This window comes from Indicator indicator, chromosome 26 (assembly GCF_027791375.1).
Source record: "Indicator indicator isolate 239-I01 chromosome 26, UM_Iind_1.1, whole genome shotgun sequence".
Taxonomy (NCBI): Eukaryota; Metazoa; Chordata; class Aves; order Piciformes; family Indicatoridae; genus Indicator; species Indicator indicator.
The window spans coordinates 8,478,941-8,498,279 of NC_072035.1; the positions used below are offsets into that span (position 1 = coordinate 8,478,941).

The 19,339-nt window shown below is 51.3% G+C and overlaps 1 protein-coding gene across 1 annotated transcript; it reads left to right on the top strand.

The window, feature by feature from the left end:
- The first annotated feature begins 5,063 nt into the window (after positions 1–5,063).
- ABCB9 (ATP binding cassette subfamily B member 9) lies at positions 5,064–18,764 on the top strand. The gene is made up of 11 exons (XM_054392525.1): positions 5,064–5,676; positions 5,988–6,102; positions 6,600–6,730; positions 7,953–8,158; positions 9,091–9,288; positions 11,398–11,526; positions 12,858–13,046; positions 13,610–13,783; positions 15,660–15,819; positions 16,673–16,809; positions 18,426–18,764. The coding sequence occupies exons 1-11, from the start codon at positions 5,064–5,066 to the stop codon at positions 18,762–18,764; spliced, it is 2,391 nt and encodes a 796-aa protein (XP_054248500.1).
- Positions 18,765–19,339: the final 575 nt, after the last annotated feature.

Consider the following 19,339-nt stretch of genomic DNA (forward strand, 5'->3'; position numbering starts at 1 on the left):
GTCCAGAAATGCTGTCTCACAGGAGTCCTTTGCCTACAGCTCTCTGGTGGTTCATCTGTTCTCTCTCCTGTCATGGCAGGGAGGCCATGCATCCAGCTGGGAAGGAGCAAGGCAGAAGCTGGTTCAGCACTGCCTGAGAGAAGAGGTGATGGCATCTCAATGCTTGCCAAGGGCAGCAGAAGCAGAGCCAGACACTGAGCTGGCACTGTTTGGTTGCACTGGTGGTGTTGCTGCTCACATCTGGATGATAAAGTATGAGGATGTGGCTGATTCCACCAAGGCTAATGAGAGCTATGTCCCAGCCTGCCCAGCACTCTTCCTTGTAATTTGCATCTCAAATTACCCAAGGGAGTCCATCCTTAGGCAGAGACAAAAAGCTGTGCATGGGACATGCTGTGCAATTAAGAAGGTTGAAAGTAACCTTAACCCAAAATGGGAGGAGAGAAACTGGGAGGGTTGGGGCTACCATGAAGACTAGAGGCTCAGTGGGCAGAGACCTGGGTTTGGGGAGCAAGGCCAGCATTCAGTTCCTGACTGTTTTGGGCAACTCATTGTGTCTCTTCCTTGTTTTTTTTTTTTTTACTTGAAAAATTACCTCATCTCATTCCCTGTACAGTGCTTGGTGATCTGTGTGCCAAAAAAATAATGGACAAGGCTCAAGACCTTTGTTTGCTCAGTCATTTCTTACACTCAGATAGGGGTATGTGGTCCCACTTGGACTGTGATTCTTCCTGCCAGGGAACAGCAGTAGTAAAACAGAACAGGAGGGAGGAGGCCTGGGAGCTGAACATGGGTAATCTGTTCCCAGCTCATCCCTTTGCAGCTCAGGCTCACTAGCTCAGGTCTCCTTTCACAGAGATGCACATTGTGGCACAAGGCAGTGAGAGCTCTGTCTGGGTGACACCAAAGCATCCTGTCTTGTCCGTAGGGGCATTCCTAGTGTCTAGGTTGCTGACACTTGCCTGCAGACAGGCCAGGGTTGGGGATGTAATTACTAAGAGATTATTATAAGCTGTCTTTGGCTCCAGCCTAGATCCCCTTCTGCCCTCTACTGATGGAGAACTAACTTCACTGAGCCCAGCCCTAAAATCCCAAGTTTTTACTTAAGGTCTCCTGCTTATTTGGAGTTGGTTAGAATAAGGCTGGAAAGACCTTGCTGAGCCTTTCCCTTGCCCTGGGTATGAGCAGCTGTGTTGGCACTTGCTGGCACAGCCTTGACCTGCCAGACCAAGCTCTGCACACTGCAGCTCTAGCTCTCAGCTTGTTTGAGATGCAGTCAAGCTGACTTTCAAGTGGCATCTCAAGACCCCACCCAAGTAATTTGCTTCACAGGTGATCGCCAACATGACCACAGCCTACAAGCAGGAGCAGAAGATTGTGAAAAGGAAGAGTCGCGGCCTGCCCTCTCTTGCCTTCAAAGTGGAAGACAATGTGTTTGGGAGCAATGCTGCCAGCTCCCTGAAGAAGCTGAAGAAGGGCGAGTTTATGTCATTTCAGATCGAGACAGTCCTGCCACCCGATCAGAGTATGTCTGGTGTGAAGAAAGCCACTTAGCCTCTGGGGCTTTGCTGAGGGTCCAGTCACACGAACTGGCCCAGAGGTTTGTGGCCCAGCTGCATGGGAGTCCAGGGTGCAGATGTGCCTGCTCCATCCTGGGGAGGAAGGAAGGTTCAGAGAAGGGTGTCTGTTCAGTCCCTTCCAGGTCCAGATCTGCCCATGGACCATCTCCCATCCAACCAAAGGAAGTGGCACCATCCTCATTTATGCTTTGGCAGAGGGAGGCTTGGTTTTGCCAAGAAGTTCCACCTTGTCCTCAGTGTGGAAATTGTCCCTTTGGGAGTAATTGCATGAAAGCATGGGGAGTGATCTGGGTGCAGGTGAGAAGAGAACCAGGAGCTAGACCCAGCGTAACCAAATTGCAGTGTTTCCTACAGCATAAGGCTGTCCTCCCCACATGAGGAGAGGAGACCCTGCCCACCTCCTGTCAGCCTGAACAGTGAAGGGTCATGCCAGGTCTGACTGCAAATCCTGGTAGATGTGGGAATGGTATGAACTGAGCTTTTTTTCAGTTTTAAGCACTAATTATCAAAAATAAAATTGACAACAGAACACGATTTTTTTTTATTTTGGTTAGCCAGGCAAAGAGAAATGAATTTTCCTGTTGTAACATCACCATTTTGTTCTCTCCAGAAAACAGAACTCCAGGAATCTTGTATCATGTTCCTATGCTGCCACGGTGTCCTGGTTTCACACAAGGGCTTTATTGGTGGTTTTAAGCCGCAAAATCAGGGAAACTTTGGGTTAATGACAACAACCACCCTCTTTGTCACCTGTATAGCCCAGTTGGGTGCAGAGGTGCCACCCAGGGAAGACACTGAGCACTGCCATCCCTCCAAAGCTGGTGGGGGCACTTGAACATAATTTATAATCTGGATTTCTTGAAACTGGATCCCTTTCTACATTAGGAATTTATTTAACCCCCTGTCAAGCCCCTGTTTAGGGCTTAATTTATGTTGAGTTCTTTGTCCTGGTTGTTTTTAAAGCCAACTTGTGTGTTGTATTTCCCTCCTCTGCTGATGAAAATCTAATAAAACTGGTAAAATAATGTAAAAATGAGAGAACAAATTGGCTAAATAAAACACTTTCTAAGGTCACAAATCACAGAATTGTTTCAGTTGAAAAAGACCTTCAAGATTATTGAGTCCAACCATGATCTAACTCTACCAAGGGTGGTGCTAAACCATGTCCCTCAGTAACACATCTCTGTCTTTTAAACACCTCTAGGGATGGGGATTCAACCAGCTCCCTGAGGAGCCTGTTCCAGTGCTTGAGAACCCTTTCAGTGAAGAATTTTTTTCTGATACACAACTTAAACCTCTCCTCGTGTAATTTGAGGCCATTTCCTCTTGTCCTGTCAGTTGGTACTAGGGGAAAAGAGACCAACACCCACCTCATTCCAACCTCCTTTCCGGAGTTGTAGAGAGCAAGGTCTCCCCTCAGCCGCTTTTTCTCCAGGCTAAACGACTCCAGTTCCCTCAGCCGCTCCTCATAAGACCTCCAGACCAGCTTCATTGCCCTTCTCTGGACATATTCTAGCACCTCAATGTGCTTGGAGTGCAGGACCTAGCACTTGACCTTGCACAATTTCATTCAATCAGCCTCAGAGAAAACCCTTGGGGCTGTTCTTGCTCCGTCCAGGCAGGACGTGAGGGGGCATAGGGTACTCCGGGGGTACCCGACTGCCTTGCCCCGTTAAGCCGCGGGCGGAGCCGGGAGCGCGCCGCAGCGAAGGGGTGTGGGTTGGTAAACCCCGCCCCACGCCGACCTTGTTCCCGGGACGCACGCCGCCGCTTCTGGTTCAGGCCGGATAGGCTTGGGCTGATTCGTGTTCCTGCTGCTGCTGTTGTTGTTGCTGCTGCTGCTGCGGCTGTTGTAACCGCTGCCGGTAAGACTGCGTCCGGGCGGGTAGGCATTGCACTGCCTTGGGCTGCAAAGTGGGGAATTGTGTGTCCTTGTCCCCTCGCCTTGCTTGTATGGCGAGCAGGGCAGTTCCCGGGTATCAGCACCTCAACACCCTCGGGAGGAGCACGTTGTACCGGGAGGAAGAAAGAAGGAGGTTGGGGACGCTAGGTTTGTAGTTGGGGACACCTTTGCGGGTGGAGGGGAGCTGCGGTGGCTGCCTACTTCTCCTCCTCCTCCTTTTCCTCCTCCTTCTCCTCCTCCTCCGTCTTCTCCACCGAGTCGGATCCACGCAGCTTTGCAGCGGATGGCAGCAGTGAGCACCCTGGGAAGCATGTCCTGCTCCTCCCTGACACTGCTGCACTGTTTTGCCTCCATCCTTCTCCACCACATCAACTCCTCATTCTTCCCCACGTTGCAGCCTCTGCCCCGTTTTTCTCCACTTCCTAGGTTTTTATCCCACACACCAAGAAGCTTTCGGCCAAGGGGGCAGCCTGGCTGGTGTCGAGGGCTACTCTTATCTCCCGGGTTCACTTTTGGGTGGCTGCGGTCACCCAGGCCGGAGAGTGGCCGATGGGGGTGACCTTTGTGCTGTGCTTCCATACCCTGCACCGTCACTGCTTGGCCAGCATCAATCCAAGGATTAGGCACCTCCTTTGTGCCAGCACACAGCACCTCTGGGCATGGCGCAGAAGCAAGTGAGCAGCTCGCTCCACTTAAAGCAAGTCAAGGTTTTTTTCCCCTTTTCTGTGTCATTTTGGATCCAGCCCCACCATTGCTGCCAGCAAGTCAGATCCACGGGTGACAGTGGCAGTAGCGTCCTGCCCTGCAGCCTCCCTCCCTCTCCCATGGGACACAGCTGTGGATTTCCAATCCCGATTTCTTCCTGCTATTTTTGTTGTATCACTGAATTGCAACACAGGTTTAGTGAGTTGTCCCAAATTAATATCCAAGAGAGCCAGGGACAGCAAGGTGTGACAGGCAGCTGGACCTGGGATTTTTTCTAGTTAGGATAAGGGGGGTGTTACAAAGCCAAGCTGCTCCCTTCTGTTTTGCTACAGATTTGATTGAGTGCTCCAGTTCAGCTTTGTCCTGGAAAGGTGAGGAGGGACTCTCAGGTCACAAATGTCTGGGTTTATTGCCTACATGGCTCTGTAACACAGGACACATGGGCTGCACAGATATCCCAGCACCTCCCAGCTGCTGGGGACCTCCCCACTCACCCTGCAGCTACCACAGCAAGCAGTGACGAAGATTCCCACCAAGATGTGCAGATTTCTGCTTTGGGAGTCAGGATGGGTGGAGGCATTTGGGAGGGAATTTTTATCATTATTTGTGCTTCTCCTGTTATGAACTATCTTGGAGTGTAAGCAGCAAGGGAGGAGATGAAGGAGATAGTGGTGTCTGGGGTCAGGACAGGTTGGTGGGGACCTGGTATGATTGTCTCCCCATCCTGCTTCCCTTTTGCCGCCACCTCTTGAGGGCAGATAACAACCCTGTTCCCCTCTTCTTGCCCTACAGCAGAGGCCAGCATGACCACATCCATTCTGTGCTAGGGCTGCCTCAACCACCTCAGTGACCCCCTGCCAAGACCAGCTGTGAGGATGCGCGCTTGGAAGGCATTGGCCAGCACACTGGCACTCAGCGGCGCTGACGTGGTGGTCACCACACTGCTCTACACCCATGGCCGGGGCAGCCGGGATGTCCTGCAGGACCTGAGGCACTTCAACATCTTCAACTCTCTGCTGGACATCTGGGGGGGTTGCCTCTACCGTAGCTGTGTGCTGCTGGGGGCTGCCATTGGGGTGGCCACCAATACAGCCTATGGCCCCCGGCGCCTCAGGGCATCGCGGACCTTCATCGCCGTTGTCTGCCTCCTCATGGGCATCTACATGATGGTGAAGCTGCTGCTCTACTCAGAGGTGCGGAGGACCATCAAGGACCCCTGGTTCTGGGGGCTCTTTGCCTGGACCTACGTGGCGCTGGTGGCCACTTTTGGGCAATGGCAGCTTCTGGCCTGTGTCACCTCCTCCCGCGAGGCTCTGGGGACTGGCTCCGAGTCCCGTGCTGAGGCGGAGGAGACCTGTGACGGTGCTGCCCTGAGGGACAAGCGGGAAGAGGCAGCAGGTCCCACCATCCATAAACTGCTGTCCTACACCAAGCCAGATGCCTTCTTCTTGGGCATTGCCTCCTTCTTCCTCCTTGTGGCTGCACTGGGTGAGCAAAGGGCCCAGGGCAGGCCATGGTGTGCTCCCATTCTCACTGGGAGGGAAGGAGCCATGGTGGGGGGCTTGGCAAGATTGCTTTTTCAGGTGTGCTGGGTGGCACATCCTTCATGGGCTACATAAAAAATGCAGTGGAGCAAAAAATATGTAATAGTGGACAAAATACAGCTCATGAAACATCTTGCATGATGGCCAAGTATCCCCATGGTGGGGAATGGGGTTGTCCAGGGGCCATTGCAGTTGGAAATACTATGATGATCCCACATGGTGGGGCTGAAACTCTGTCTGTTGCTTGTCTGGCAGGAGAGACCTTCCTGCCCTACTACACAGGGCTGGCCATCGATGGCATTGTGGTGCAGAAGAGCATGGACCGCTTCTCCACGGCAGTGCTGGTTATGTCGCTGCTTGCCATAGGAAGGTAATCGCAGGGTCTGGTTCTGGCCCTGAGCAGGAGGGATTTGGGGTTTTCCCACAGGTGGTGATGGGCGTGGGTTGGCTCACCTGCAGCTGCTCTGCCAGGTCCTGCCAGACCCTTGGGATGCGCTTTGATTTTTCTGTGCTGTCATGGCACAGAGAGGCCATGGTGGCAGTCACCAGTCTGTCATGTAGCCCTCCATGTCCATCTGCTGGCAGTGGGGAACCAGAAGTGAATACAGGGAATGGGCTCCACAGGGAACACTGCCCCGTCAGCACTGTATCGCCTCCCAAAGCTTGTCACCACCGGGGTCAGGACCAGCCATCCCTGTGCTGGTAGCACCCAGAAGAGGTGTGAGCTCGTTTAGCCATCAGTTCCCAGAGTGGAAAGTGGTAGTGGTAGAGCATTGCCCGAGGCCTTGGCCTGGTGTTGGGGTGTTTGTGTTGCTGAGGAGAGGGTTTCGTGTCCATTGGTCTGTAACTTCTCTTATCTGCAATTAGCTCATTTGCCGCAGGTATCCGGGGCGGCGTTTTTACGCTCATATTTGCAAGGCTGAACATTCGTCTTCGCAACTGCCTCTTCAGGTCGTTGGTGTCTCAGGAGATGAGTTTCTTTGATGAGAATCGCACAGGTTGGTTCCTCTTTCTCTGGATTTGCTCTAACCCCTCTAGTCCATCCTGGTATTTTTCCCCTGGGCTTACCCCACCAGCACACAGCAAACTGGGGGCAGCCAGTGACAGCACCCAAGTGCTTGTGTTTAGAATTAGCAGCAGAAAGCTTTTCCCTTTTGGTTTCCTCCTGTTGGGGGGTAGGACAGGATTTCTGAGCATCCTGAGGATGCCCCATTGCCACCCATGAGCATGACATTCAGCAGACTCAGGGCTGATGTGCTCATCTCCAGTCATCCCCAAAACACCCGCTTTCCTCCTCCCATACTTCCCATCCATGCGTGCTGGTCATCTGTCCTCCAGCTCAGCTCTGGGCAGCAGAAACTCTGGATGTGTGAAGTTTGTTGGGCACACTTGTTGGTGTCCCTTCTTGTGATTCAGTCCTGTCCTGGTCCCTGCTGCTCTGGTGTGGTCCCAGCCGACTGGAACTTCTCACACGTTTAATTTCATCTTGGTGATATTTTTAGTTTTGAGGCTGTCACCATATTTAGCAGTCACTGCACAGTGCCCTGGTAGCTGAGGACACTAGAGATGTTATTGTAAGTGGGATTCAGGTAACCCTGGACTTGTTCAAAAACATGGGAATTCAGCTGGATTCAAACATGGAACAAGTATTTAGGAATTCAGGATGATGTTTGCTGCCTGTAGTGTTCAGCTCTACCAAAGGGCACTACAGGAACTTTATCCCTTAGTAGGTGGACCCATGACCTCAGAGTCACTTGCATCAGCCAGCAGTCCCTGGTGAGCTCCTGGAGTTCATTTAGAAATGAACTTGCAGTTGAGTTGACAGCTCTGTAGGTGCATTCAGCAGCCCAGCAAACACTCCACTCATACACCTGCTGCCCATCCACTTGCTCACAGAGTGCCCTTCAGTGCAGGGTGCTGCCAAAGTCACCTTTACTGTCCTGCAGCCATCCTTGGTGGCCCAGGGATGTAACTTGTGCCCTCAGATGCATTTCATGTCCCTTATGCATGCAGCAATTCAAGCTCCTCTATTTTGCTTTGCGTCTACAGCAGTGGGGAGTTGCTCCCCTTCCATGGCACCCCTCAAACCCCTAAGCAAGGGGCTGGGTTGAATGGAAAGCTCCATCTGACCCCTGGCACAGGACATGGGGCACAGCTGGGCAGTGTCCTGCTGTGGTGACATGTCCCTGTCTCCCCTTCCCCAATCCCTCATTGCTGCAGGGGACGTCATCTCCCGCCTGACATCGGACACAACCATTGTGAGCGACCTGGTCTCCCAGAACATCAACATCTTCCTACGCAACGTGGTGAAGGCCACAGGGGTGATCTTCTTCATGTTCAGTCTCTCCTGGAAGCTCTCGCTTGTCACCTTCATGGGCTTTCCCATCATCATGCTGGTGTCTGATGTCTATGGGAAGTACTACAAGGTAGGCAGAAGCAGATGGCATGGCCACAGCTCACTGTAACACTGGGTTGTTGCCCTTGGGAAGCCATCGTGGAGGTTGTGGATGGCCTTGGATCTGGCGGGACTGATACTTGAGTGCTTTGTTTCTGGCGGTGGGGGCAGGAAGGCAGCATTAAACCTGTATGGGCAGATAAGTGTGGCCTCAGCTCTTACCTTGCTTCATGCTCAGGAGTGAAAGCATCTCAGGTCTGGCAAAAGAGGTAGCTTGGCCATGAGATGTCCATATGCAACTGCCTGTCTTTTTGCAGTCTTCTCTGCCTTTGGAGTGACATGGTGGGGGTTAAACTGAATGCCAAACTCCCTCCATCTGGCTGGGGCTAATACGGGCCAACGGCTGTCCCCCATGGCTAATGCCTCATCCTGTGGACCATGTGAGTTCTGCAGTGCTGCTCCCCACACCAGTTCTCAGTGCTTTCCGCTCTTCCAAGGACACCATGTGAACAAGTGCTGCCAAAGTGGGGTCCTTGGATACGCAGTCATAGCTCCTCCAAGTCAGGCTCTCACTGGAGGAGTGGAGCTGCCCTTGGTCTCCAGACTTGTCCCTGACATGGAAGCTCCTGGCAGGGCTCCTGAATCAGGCTCATCCTGTCCCATAAGGACGCTGGGAGCAGCAGCATTGCTGCAGGATTCCCAGGTGGCCCCAGACATGGTACTTCACCTCCTACAGGTCTCTCCTGGGAGACAGCACAACAAATCTGTTCTCCTGGCACAGCATCCCAGGCTGACTCAAGGTGTGGGATATATTCCAGTGCTCAGCTGTGTCAGCTATAGCCTTAGAAAATGTCACCATGCCTTCTTTTCCTGAGCCCAGCAGAGCTGGGGGTGTGCAGGGAAATGTGCCATGGGCAGCCTGGCACCCGCTGAGCCACCTCTGCCTCCTCCTGCTCCCCGCAGAAGCTCTCCAAGGATGTGCAGAGTGCCCTGGCCAAGGCCAACAACACCGCCGAGGAGACCATCTCTGCCATGAAGACCGTCCGCAGCTTTGCCAATGAAGAGGTGGAGGCCAACGTCTACTGGCAGAAGCTGCAGCAGGTTTACAAACTCAACAAGCGGGAAGCCTTGGCTTACACCTACTATGTCTGGTCCAGCGGGGTAGGTGACCAGCACCAGGGCTTCCCTGCGTGGGGCTGGGGCTGGGCATGTATCTTCATCCAGAATACATGTGGCACGGTGCACATGCTTTTCCTCTGCTTCCAGGGAGCTTTGCAGGGCAAGCCCAGCCTTGATGTCTGCTGCCAGTAATCGTCTGTCTCTTGGTTATTAGTATTTCTTCACTCGTGACAAACCACGCTCTGTTCCGCCCCGGGGCAGCGCTGCGTGGTGCCGCTGAGCAGTCTGTTTTCTCTTGCAAATCAGAATATAATTGATAACTGCTCAAGGTCGTGGAAAACCCCGTGCTCCTCTGCTGCATTGCGTGCCTGTGCCAGCTCATCTCTGGGGCTCCGGCTGGGAAACAGCCATGGCATTGGTTGAGCTTCTGTTCAGAAATGGAGATTTTCTCTGTGGGTGTGGTGGCAGGGGGAGGCTGCCGGGGTTTGGAGGGCTTTTTTTTTGTTCTTGCCTTTTTTCTTTTTTTCGTTTTCTTTTTTTCTTTTTCAAAATACTTTTTCATTGTTTAAGACCAGATGGTTTTACTGTTTAGCCCTGTACTTGGCACTGGTGAGACATTGCACCTTGAGTACTGGGTTCAGTTTTGGGCCCATCACTACGAGAAGGACATTGAGGTGCTGGAGCAGGTCCAGAGAAGGGCAATGAGGCTGGTGACAGGTCTTGAACACAAGTCCTGTAAGCAGCAGCTGAGGAAAAAGGTTTTTTTCAGTCTGGGGAAGAGGAGGATGAGGAGAGACCTTCTTGCTCTCAGAGGCTAAAGGAGGTTGGAACCAGGTGGTTGTCTGTCTTGTCTCCCAGGTAACAAGTGATGAAACGAGGAAATGGCCTCAGGTTGGTTATTGGGATCAGTTTCTTTACCAAAAGGGTTATTTAGGCATTTGAACAGGCTGCCTAGGGAAGTGGTAGAATCATCATCCCTGGAGATGTTTAAAAGACATTTGGTGGAGGTGCTGAGGGCCATGATCTAACAGTTGTGTACAGGTTATGGTTGGACTCAATCATTTTAAGGTCTTTTGTAACCAGGCAATTCTATGATTCTGTGGTTTCAACACCCTTGCATGAGGCTGCAGAGATAAGCTCTTGCACCTTCAAGGATCTGAGCAGCCTCTGGTGAAAGGTTTGTGAGTTATACTGCCCTCATGCAGCTGTGGGAGTCTTAATGGCTTCCCAAGTCTGTGAGCAAAACCTGGAGCATTTTTAGCATTGTTCCTGGCTCCCATGTGAAGCTGGAACATGAACTAGGTCAACACAGAGTCCACAAAGAAGGCAAAGCCCCTCAAAAACTGCTCCTGCAGGGCTCACATATGAAGAAGCCAATGGATTTAGCACAGCCCTGGTAGAGCCTTCCTCAGAGGGAATGCAGGATCTTGAGATCAGGTCATCGCAGAGAAGTAGAGAAGGAATTTTTTCTCCCAGTATTTTTTGCTGTGTGAATTTATAGCCTGTCCCACAAATGTCACACAGAGCACCAGGGCATCACTGCTTTTCTGAGTACCTGGGCAGCATGGAACAAAACCAGCAGAATAAAAGCAGGGGCTGGTATTTGTCATACCAGAACTGATCTGTCTCTTGTCTAGAGTAGGTGGTACCCCACACACTGATTTCAAGGAAGAGTTTAGGTTGTGCTTCAGGGCTTTGTACATGCAAGGGGGATTTTTTGCATTAACTCTTGGCTTGATTTTGTGTTCTAAATTAAAATGTGTCACAGTCCTAGATCAGAAAGCTCATTTTAGTTGTGAGGTGACTGCATGCATTGGATAATTTGAGCGTCAGTTATTATGCTTGAGGATGTTAGTTCAAGAGAGACATTCATGAGACGCTCTGTTATTTCAGATAAATTCTTTCTCCTTGGCAGTTGTCCCTCTGGACTTCTATTTTGTTAAAAGATGCCAACCCAGCTCTTAAATCATCCCATGTTTTTGAGGGTTTTTTTCCCTTCTCATATCCATGTTAGGCTTGTCAGCTGCACACTGTCAGGGGTGCTTAGGTCAGGGCTCAAAGAATAAATGCCTTTTATTGTGGGCTATTGTGTGAGTAATTACAAAACTATCAGTTGTCCATGCTAATTTTGGGGTGTCTTCTTGCTTTCAGATCACTCTACTAGTGGTCCAGGTCAGCATCCTTTACTATGGTGGGCACCTTGTGATCTCAGGGCAAATGACAAGTGGAAACCTGATTTCATTCATCATTTATGAGTTTGTCTTAGGAGACTGCATGGAGGTGAGTCTGGTTTACCCCTCTGTGCTACCCCCTATCAGGGGAACATTTATCTTCTAGAAGGTCTCAGGGTAGTGTTAGGGCCAGATCTAGTGTTGACTTTCCTCCAACATGTTTCCTTGGCACTGTGGCTTTGCCCACCAGTGAGCTGGTTCTCCCCTTCTGCTTTGTCTTCGCAACCTGAACACACCCAAAGCAGCTTGTCCCCTAAAAGGACAACCAGGACCATTGGGGTCAGGCTGCCCCTGCTGAAGAGCAGACTCCTGGCTGCCTCCCAAGTACATTTCCTGACATGAAGGATGCAAGGATAACAAAGCTGCCTGGCTTTGTAAAAAAAAAAAAAAAAAATATTATATGACATTTTTTCCCCCTTTCCCTGGAATAGACTGCAAGCTGCTGCGTTGGCAGCGCGTTAGCAAAATGAGATTGTGGGTGGGATGGCAGAGCCCACCCAGGGCTGCCTTCCCCTTGCAAAGCCATAAGCTTGGCTAGTTGAGGCAGAAATTATCAAGCTGAGGTTTCCTCACAGCAAAGTGTGGCTTCAGTGGTACTTCACCAGCAGTGCGGAGCTGGAGGCAGCTTGCTCAGCTCTCACTAATCTGTTCAGATGACTGAAGGCTCTGGTAGTGTTTCCAGGCTGTGGTTTCAGTGTGTATTTGGTTTGGAGGCTTTTCTTCCCTCCTGATGGGACGGGCAGTTGCAGTATAAGCTGTTCTGCAACTCTGGGTTTACTGTAGAGAAGACCCAACATGACAGGGGTTTCTTCCAGGGAAGCTGGTGTCAGCGTGCAGCCATTGTAGTTGGAGCACAGTGGTAAATCCACTAGGACCAAATCGGGGCAGGGAACAGTATCAGGTGCCAGGCAGTTGTCTAGAGGGTCCAGCCTGGAGCTGCTCTGCAGTTGAGATGTGTGCTAGGGAATGAACCTCCTGCTGTCAGGCTGGTGCCATGTGCTACCCTGCATGGACTCTTCTCCACCATTGGGTTGAGGAGCTGCTGGGTTTGGGCCAAGTTGAGTGAATGATTTTGCTGGAAGTTTGGGTCATCTATATCCTGGTGCACCTCTTCTCTTCCCAATCCATGTGTTTCTTTCTTCTATTCCCTTATGAGTCTAATCATGCACAAAACTTCCTTAGACACCCTTTGCCTGGGTAATCCATATAGCCCCTCCATACCCTGCAGAGGGGAAGAGCTTTCTTTTCCTGTGTCTGATGATTGTAGTTAATGTCAGGTGATAGAAGACTTGGGAATGTTTCAATCCTTCTCCTTATGAGTAGCACTGACTGACTTTTCTTTTTCATGGGAGGGTCTCACCATTGCTTCTTCCCTTCCAGTCTGTTGGCTCTGTCTACAGTGGCCTGATGCAAGGAGTGGGAGCTGCTGAGAAGGTGTTTGAGTTCATCGACCGCAAGCCAACGATGGTGAGCGATGGCTCCCTGGCCCCAGACCACGTGGATGGGAAGGTGGAGTTCAGAAATGTGACCTTTTCCTACCGCACTCGGTCTTCAACACAGGTCCTGCAGGTGAGCCCCACGGGCACAGAGCGCTCCCTGCCACGAGGCACCAGGTGCCGCTTCTCCATTGCGGCAGTAACCAGTCCCAGCCCACAGGGAATGTCAGCTGCCCTTCTGGAGATGACTAAGGGCAGGCTCAATGGCACACTGGAACACAGATCATAGGCAACAGCGGGTATTTAGAGCTGGCCTTCCTTGGAAGGAATGAACTTTATTAATAAACCTCTTGGTCACCACTCAGGCATTAAACATGTCAGCATGGCACAGGGCTCTGTGCCAAGCTGCCTCGGACCATTTCCGTGGGAGAGGACTGGGGTCATGGGGCAGGGGGAGGCAGCCAAAGAGCTTTGGTTTGCTTTGCGGTTTTCAGAGGTCCTGCTACATCAGCAGGCAAACTTAATGCAATTTTGGAGGCTTCTTGCTTCCTCCGAGCCAGGAAAGATGGCTGATGTGGCATGTCACCAAGGTGAGAGTCAGCAGAGCCAAATTTCAGCTACCTTTCTTGCACAGTGCCTGAGCTGCTGCCCCAGGAAAAGCTGGGACCTGACCATGCTCTTCCATCCATGTTGCAGAATGTGTCCTTCACCCTGCACCCTGGCAAAGTGACAGCACTGGTGGGTCCATCAGGGAGTGGAAAGAGCTCCTGTGTCAACATCCTGGAGAACTTTTACCCTCTTCAAGACGGGCAGGTGCTCCTGGATGGGCGTCCCATTAACATGTACGATCACAAGTACCTGCACTCAGTGGTACGAGCGACTGATAAGTGTATTCTAGCTACTGCCTGCTGTGATCAGAGGGGATGGATGGTAGTGCTGCATGTTGCTTTGGATTTGAGCTGGCAACTTCTGAGATGTCCAGAAAGCTGGAGGCTGGAGGTGGTCCAAGAAATTAATTCAGATAATTTGTGGGGGTGGAAAGGAAAGGGATGGTGAGTAGTTTCATGGAGAGGGGGAAGCCTTCAGAAAACAGAACAAAAAACATGTTGGGTTTTGTGGTTTTTGGGCAATGCAGTAGAAATATGTTGTTGCTTGTTGGTTCAATTATCTAAATTGGATTTGGAAAAAGAGTTTTGCATTCCTTCAGTACTTTCTACCTTAAGATCTTAAAGTAATTCTTCCAGCTAGTGGGGAGTTAAACCTCTCAGGATCCTGGCACCAGCTGGAGCACCAGAGGGTCTGGGTAGCTTACTTAGGAAAGGGGTCTGGGCCCCTTGGCTCTCCTCTGTTTGTCAGCACAGATCAGCCTTCATCTCTGCAAGTAACTGCCTCCTTTGTTTGCCCCCAGAGCGAATGGCTTCACCAGTCAGCATGAAAACCTGAAAACAATTGATCAGAGACAGGCTGGAAAGCCAAAGTCAGTGTGGCTAATTGACATTCCCTGCCTGTACTGAGCAAAAATTAAAAGACAAGCTAGTCTTTGAGTTTAGAAAGCCTGGTTTGATGTTAGGAATATGAGGAGAAGTCAATTAAAATATGACCATGTCCCACTGGCTCTCTTCATGCTCAGTTCTGAGCAATGATTTGGAGGGTTCAATTTATTTCCATATTGAGGGTCTGACAAAGCAGGATGAATGTGAGAGTGAGCAGGAAGGGTGTAAGGTAGGACAGTGAGGCTGTTGCTAAGCAATTAAAGAATTGCAGCAGCTATGTCTCTAACTTGCTAATTTAGGATTAAAAGATCCAGGAGGGCTCAATTCACATGGCTCAAGTGTGATTACTGGCCTTGCACAGCAAATCAGCAAGAGCCTGAGAGAGGGTCTCTCCAGCCTGCCTTGTCCCAGCAACTAGTTTCCCCATTCTGGGAAGAGCACACAGTGATGTAAATCGTGGAATCATAGAATTGTTAGGGTTGGACAGGACCTCAAGGATCATCTAGTTCCAACCCACCTGCCATGGGCAGGGACGCCTCACTAGATCACGTTGCTCAGAGCCACATCCAGCCTGGCCTTAAAAACCTCCAGGGATGAGGCTTCTACCACCTCCCTGGGCAACCTGTTCCAGTGTCTCACCACCCTCATGGTGAAGAATTTCTTCCTAACATCCAATCTGAATCTACCCATTTCTATTTTTGTTCCATTTCCCCTAGTCCTATCACTACCTGACACCCTAAAAAGTACCTCCGCAGCTTTCTAGTAGGCCCCCCTTAAGATACTGGAAGGCCACAATAATAAGGTCTCCTCGGAGTCTTCTCTTCTCCAGAGTGAATAGCCCCAACTCTCTCAGGTCTGGAGCAAAAGCACAGGGTCTTGGAGGGGGTCACCCATCCCAAATGCCAACATACCAGCATTGTATCAGGTCTCTTTTCTGCAAAATGACTTTCCAGCAGACAATGCAAACTAGACTGGGGCTGCTGCCAGGTACCCCATCATAGAATGATTTGGGTTGGAAGGCACCTTTAAAGGTCATCTAGTCTGATACCCCCTACACTGAGAGGGGGCATCTTTAACTAGATCAGGTAGCTCAGAGCCCCTGGAAGCTCACTCTGAAACACTTCTCTATGTTGGTTTAATGGTTGGGCTCTGCCCACTGGAGTCCTTACCCAGCAGGAACAAATGCTGATGATCCAAGACACCAGCTGGTATTTTCTGCTTCTGACCCCCTGCTCTTCCCTTCTTTCCTGCAGATCTCCCTGGTGAGCCAAGAGCCGGTGCTGTTTGCCCGCTCTATTGCAGATAACATTTCTTATGGCTTAGCTTCAGCCTCCTTCGAGTCAGTTGTTCGGGCTGCCCAGAAGGCCAATGCGCATGCCTTCATCACCGAGTTACAGGATGGCTACCACACAGGTACCAAAATCCCTCCTTTTGCACTTGAAAGCATTGCCTAGGGAAGGCAGAGACTCTCCCCTTGGGTGGAAAGTCAGGCAGGTAGTGACAGACACAAGTCTGTGACAGCTTGGTGGCAGTGTAGAGGCATCTCTGAGTGCTTTTTGGGTGACTGTGCTGTCGCAGAACTTTTCAGCCTGTCCCAGGAGAGCAGCAGCAGAGTGAGCGTTCCACATCTCACCTGAAGCAGTCTGGCTGCTGGTGCCTGGCAGTGTTACAGAAATGTGGCACAGGTAGTCTCACTGTTTCTCAGTGCAATGATCAGGAGGAAAGCCGAGAACCCAGGTGGTTAGCTGCGGGCACCTCACCTGCAGAGGAAGAAAACAAACCTGGGATAAAGCCACAATAATAAAAGCTGCTGTGTTTGGGACTTTGTGAGGAGACAGGTCAGACTGATGATGCTTCATGTTTATGAGAGCCAGCAGAGAGGTCCTGCTTTCCTCTCAGTGCTGCCTCAGTTGCACAACCTCCAGAGCCTGACTTGCAGGGAGAGATGGCAGCGATGCAGCTGCATGGGCCAGAAGCAGGGGCATGGGGTTGAATGATCTCCCAGCCTCAGGAACATCTCTGGATTGTCTCCACAAGCATCAGTCTCTCAAATCCTAGGACAGCAGTGGTGAACTTACTGCTGGAGAGAAGGACTGCAGCCTTGGGAGTGTTGAACTCCTCTAAATTGCTCTGCCAAGTGAGCAGAAGCATTTACCTGGTCTTTGCTTCAAAGCATGGTACCCTTCTGATGCTGTGGATGGGAGCTGAACTTGATGGCACTTATGATTTTTATTTTGACTTCTTCCTCTCTCCCTTGACCCAACAGAGGCAGGTGAAAAGGGAGCCCAGCTGTCAGGTGGCCAGAAGCAGAGAGTGGCAATTGCCAGGGCCTTGATCCGAGCCCCCCCAATCCTAATCCTGGATGAAGCCACAAGTGCACTGGATGCAGAGAGTGAACATGCGGTGAGTAGGTGACTTGGGTGTGTGGGCCAAAGAAACAGTCTGGGGTTAGAGGAAAGACTGTAGCTTCAGTTTCCAGCCTGTGGACAAGCTTAGTCTTGACATGGTGCAGTCAGAGGTTTGGGTAAGATGCTAATTCCTGCGCCAGGAATTTGCTTCCAACACTGCTTTGGCCACCGAGAAGGGGATAATCCTGTGTTCACAGCAGCCAGCACCTGACAGCCCTGATGAGGTGAGGATCTCTGCCCATTTTGTCAATGTGGACAGCATTGACTGCCATACAGCAGCTCTGTGCAGCCTTTGAGTATGGGATACAAGGCAGACCCTAAGAAATGGTGCTGCAGCTGCAAGAGTAGGACTGCCTGAGCTGAAATCCCAGCTGAAGCACCAAAGAGGCTATCCTGAGCTTCCTGTGAACTGAATTGGTTTATCTGACTGGGATGTGACAATCAGTAGCAGCTTGGCCTCATGGGTTTAATGACATGAGGAAAAATTAGTTGAAGGTTGAAGTGTGAGGATGTGTCTCCCAGTCCTGGAGGCTGAGCACTGCTGGTCCATGGTGTGGGGCAGCACAAGCATCTGCCCTTGGAACAGCTTGTTGGCTCATAGGTCCTCAGCCATGTGCATGGTATCTGATGCCAGCCAAGGGCTGATTTTGGCTTGCAAGGGTTGTCAATGTGACATGTGTCTGGTGACCATCTGCTTGCCTTTAGTGCTATTGTCTGTTTCCTGGCTGGAAAACAACTCTGTCTTGTTTTGCCTTGATACATCCAGGATATAGCCCCACTTTTATGAGCAGCTGCATTTCATAACATCATAGAATGGTTTAGGCTGGAAGCGACTTTAAAGATCACCTAGTTCCAACCCCCCTGCCATGGGCAGAGATACCTTCCACTAGACCAGGTTACTCAAAGCCCCATCCAACCTGGCCTTGAACACCTCCAAGATGGGGGCATCCACAACTTCTCTGGGCAACCTGTAATACGTTTCCCAGGTATCATCTTCCTACAGTCCATGCCAACACCGTGCAGCCTCCAAATTTGGGGCCCAGCTCTAACAAGAACCCAGCTTGCAGGATCAGACCTGTGTGCATACCACACCTGCAGGCTAGCTGGACTGAGATGGTCTTTTGGGTTGCACAGCAAAAGGTGGGAACTGGGATGGACGTGCTGGTGCTGGTAGTGCTGCAGGGAGACTTGTGTCTTCTGTGTAGCCAGAAGAGAGCAAACCTGTCCAGAAGTTGCTTAACACAAACCACAAAACTTCTGTTTTCTCTTTGGAGAGTTAGATAATGGTCGGACACGATAGAATATTTCACCTCAACATGAGGAGAAACCCCTTTACAGTGAGGGTTACAGAGCACTGGAACAGGCTGCCCAGAGAGGTTATGGAGTCTCCTTCTCTGGAGACTTTCAAAACCCACCTGGATGCGTTCCCGTGCGGACTACCCAAAGTGATCCTGCTTTGGCAGGGGGTTGGACCTGATGATCTCTTGAGGTGCCTTCCAACCTCTAATGTACTGTGATACTGTGATCTTAAAGGTCTTTTCCAAATGTCTGTGATTCTTCCAACATGGAGCCAGCGTGGCTCAGGCACTAACATCTTGTCCTCCCGTGCAGATTCAGCAGGCGATTTATGGCGACTTGGAGAACCACACGGTGCTCGTCATAGCTCACAGGCTGAGCACCGTCGAGAAGGCACACAACATCATCGTGCTGGACAAGGGCCGCGTGGTGCAGCAGGGCTCGCACAAGGAGCTGATGGAAGAAGGAGGCCTTTATTCCAAGCTGGTGCAGAGACAGATCCTGGGGCTAGAGAGAAGCGCTGCGGACAGTCACCAACCTGCAGCCCGGGGGGATTCAGCAAAGGCACCTGGCGGGTTGGAGGAAGAGTTCAGGATAGACCATTCCCTGCCGGCCGCGCCACAGGACGATTACAACAGCGTGGCTCACAAGTGAGCGCAGCGGCAGCCGGCACTCGAGACACTTGCTGGGACGCTGGGACAGGAGGCAGCTTGCCGACCGGCTGGCGCTGCAGGGCGCTGCCCGTATGCTCACCTCACGTCACACACCCCTGCACACACCACACACACTGCAGAGCTTCCTGCATTGCAGGCTGGCGGGCCAATGCCAGCTGGGTACACAGGGAAACGGATTTGCTCAAGGAGTTGGGTCTTTAGCAATTCCCAGCGTTTCTGCTGGGCTTCTTTTGTTACTACTGTGACTCCTCTCGACTGGGACTTTTCTCCCATTGATATGCATGTGTAACTGCTACTAACTGTAATGGATGTTAAATGCATGCATGGAGGGGAAGATTGAAAACCCCTTCAGGGATTTCAGGGGGTGGCTTTCGTGGCTCTATAGAAAAGTGGTGACTGTAAAACCAGGTCTTCTCCTGCTGTCAGTCTATGGGGCCAGTCTAACATGTTGAAGTCTGTAGGGGAGCTCCTTTTGGCTTCCGTGGAAACTGGATCAGTCCCATGGGTCTGAACACCAGGAGAGTTTTGCACTGAGTGCCTGCAGGCTCAGGCTCA

Bases quoted from the DNA above. Each gene is read 5' to 3' on its own strand.
- ABCB9 (XM_054392525.1), top strand. From the start codon at position 5,064: ATGCGCGCTTGGAAGGCATTGGCCAGCACACTGGCACTCAGCGGCGCT. The intron at 6,731-7,952 runs GTTGGTTCCTCT...TCATTGCTGCAG, and splicing joins CTTTGATGAGAATCGCACAG to GGGACGTCATCTCCCGCCTG. The intron at 16,810-18,425 runs GTGAGTAGGTGA...CCTCCCGTGCAG, and splicing joins ATGCAGAGAGTGAACATGCG to ATTCAGCAGGCGATTTATGG.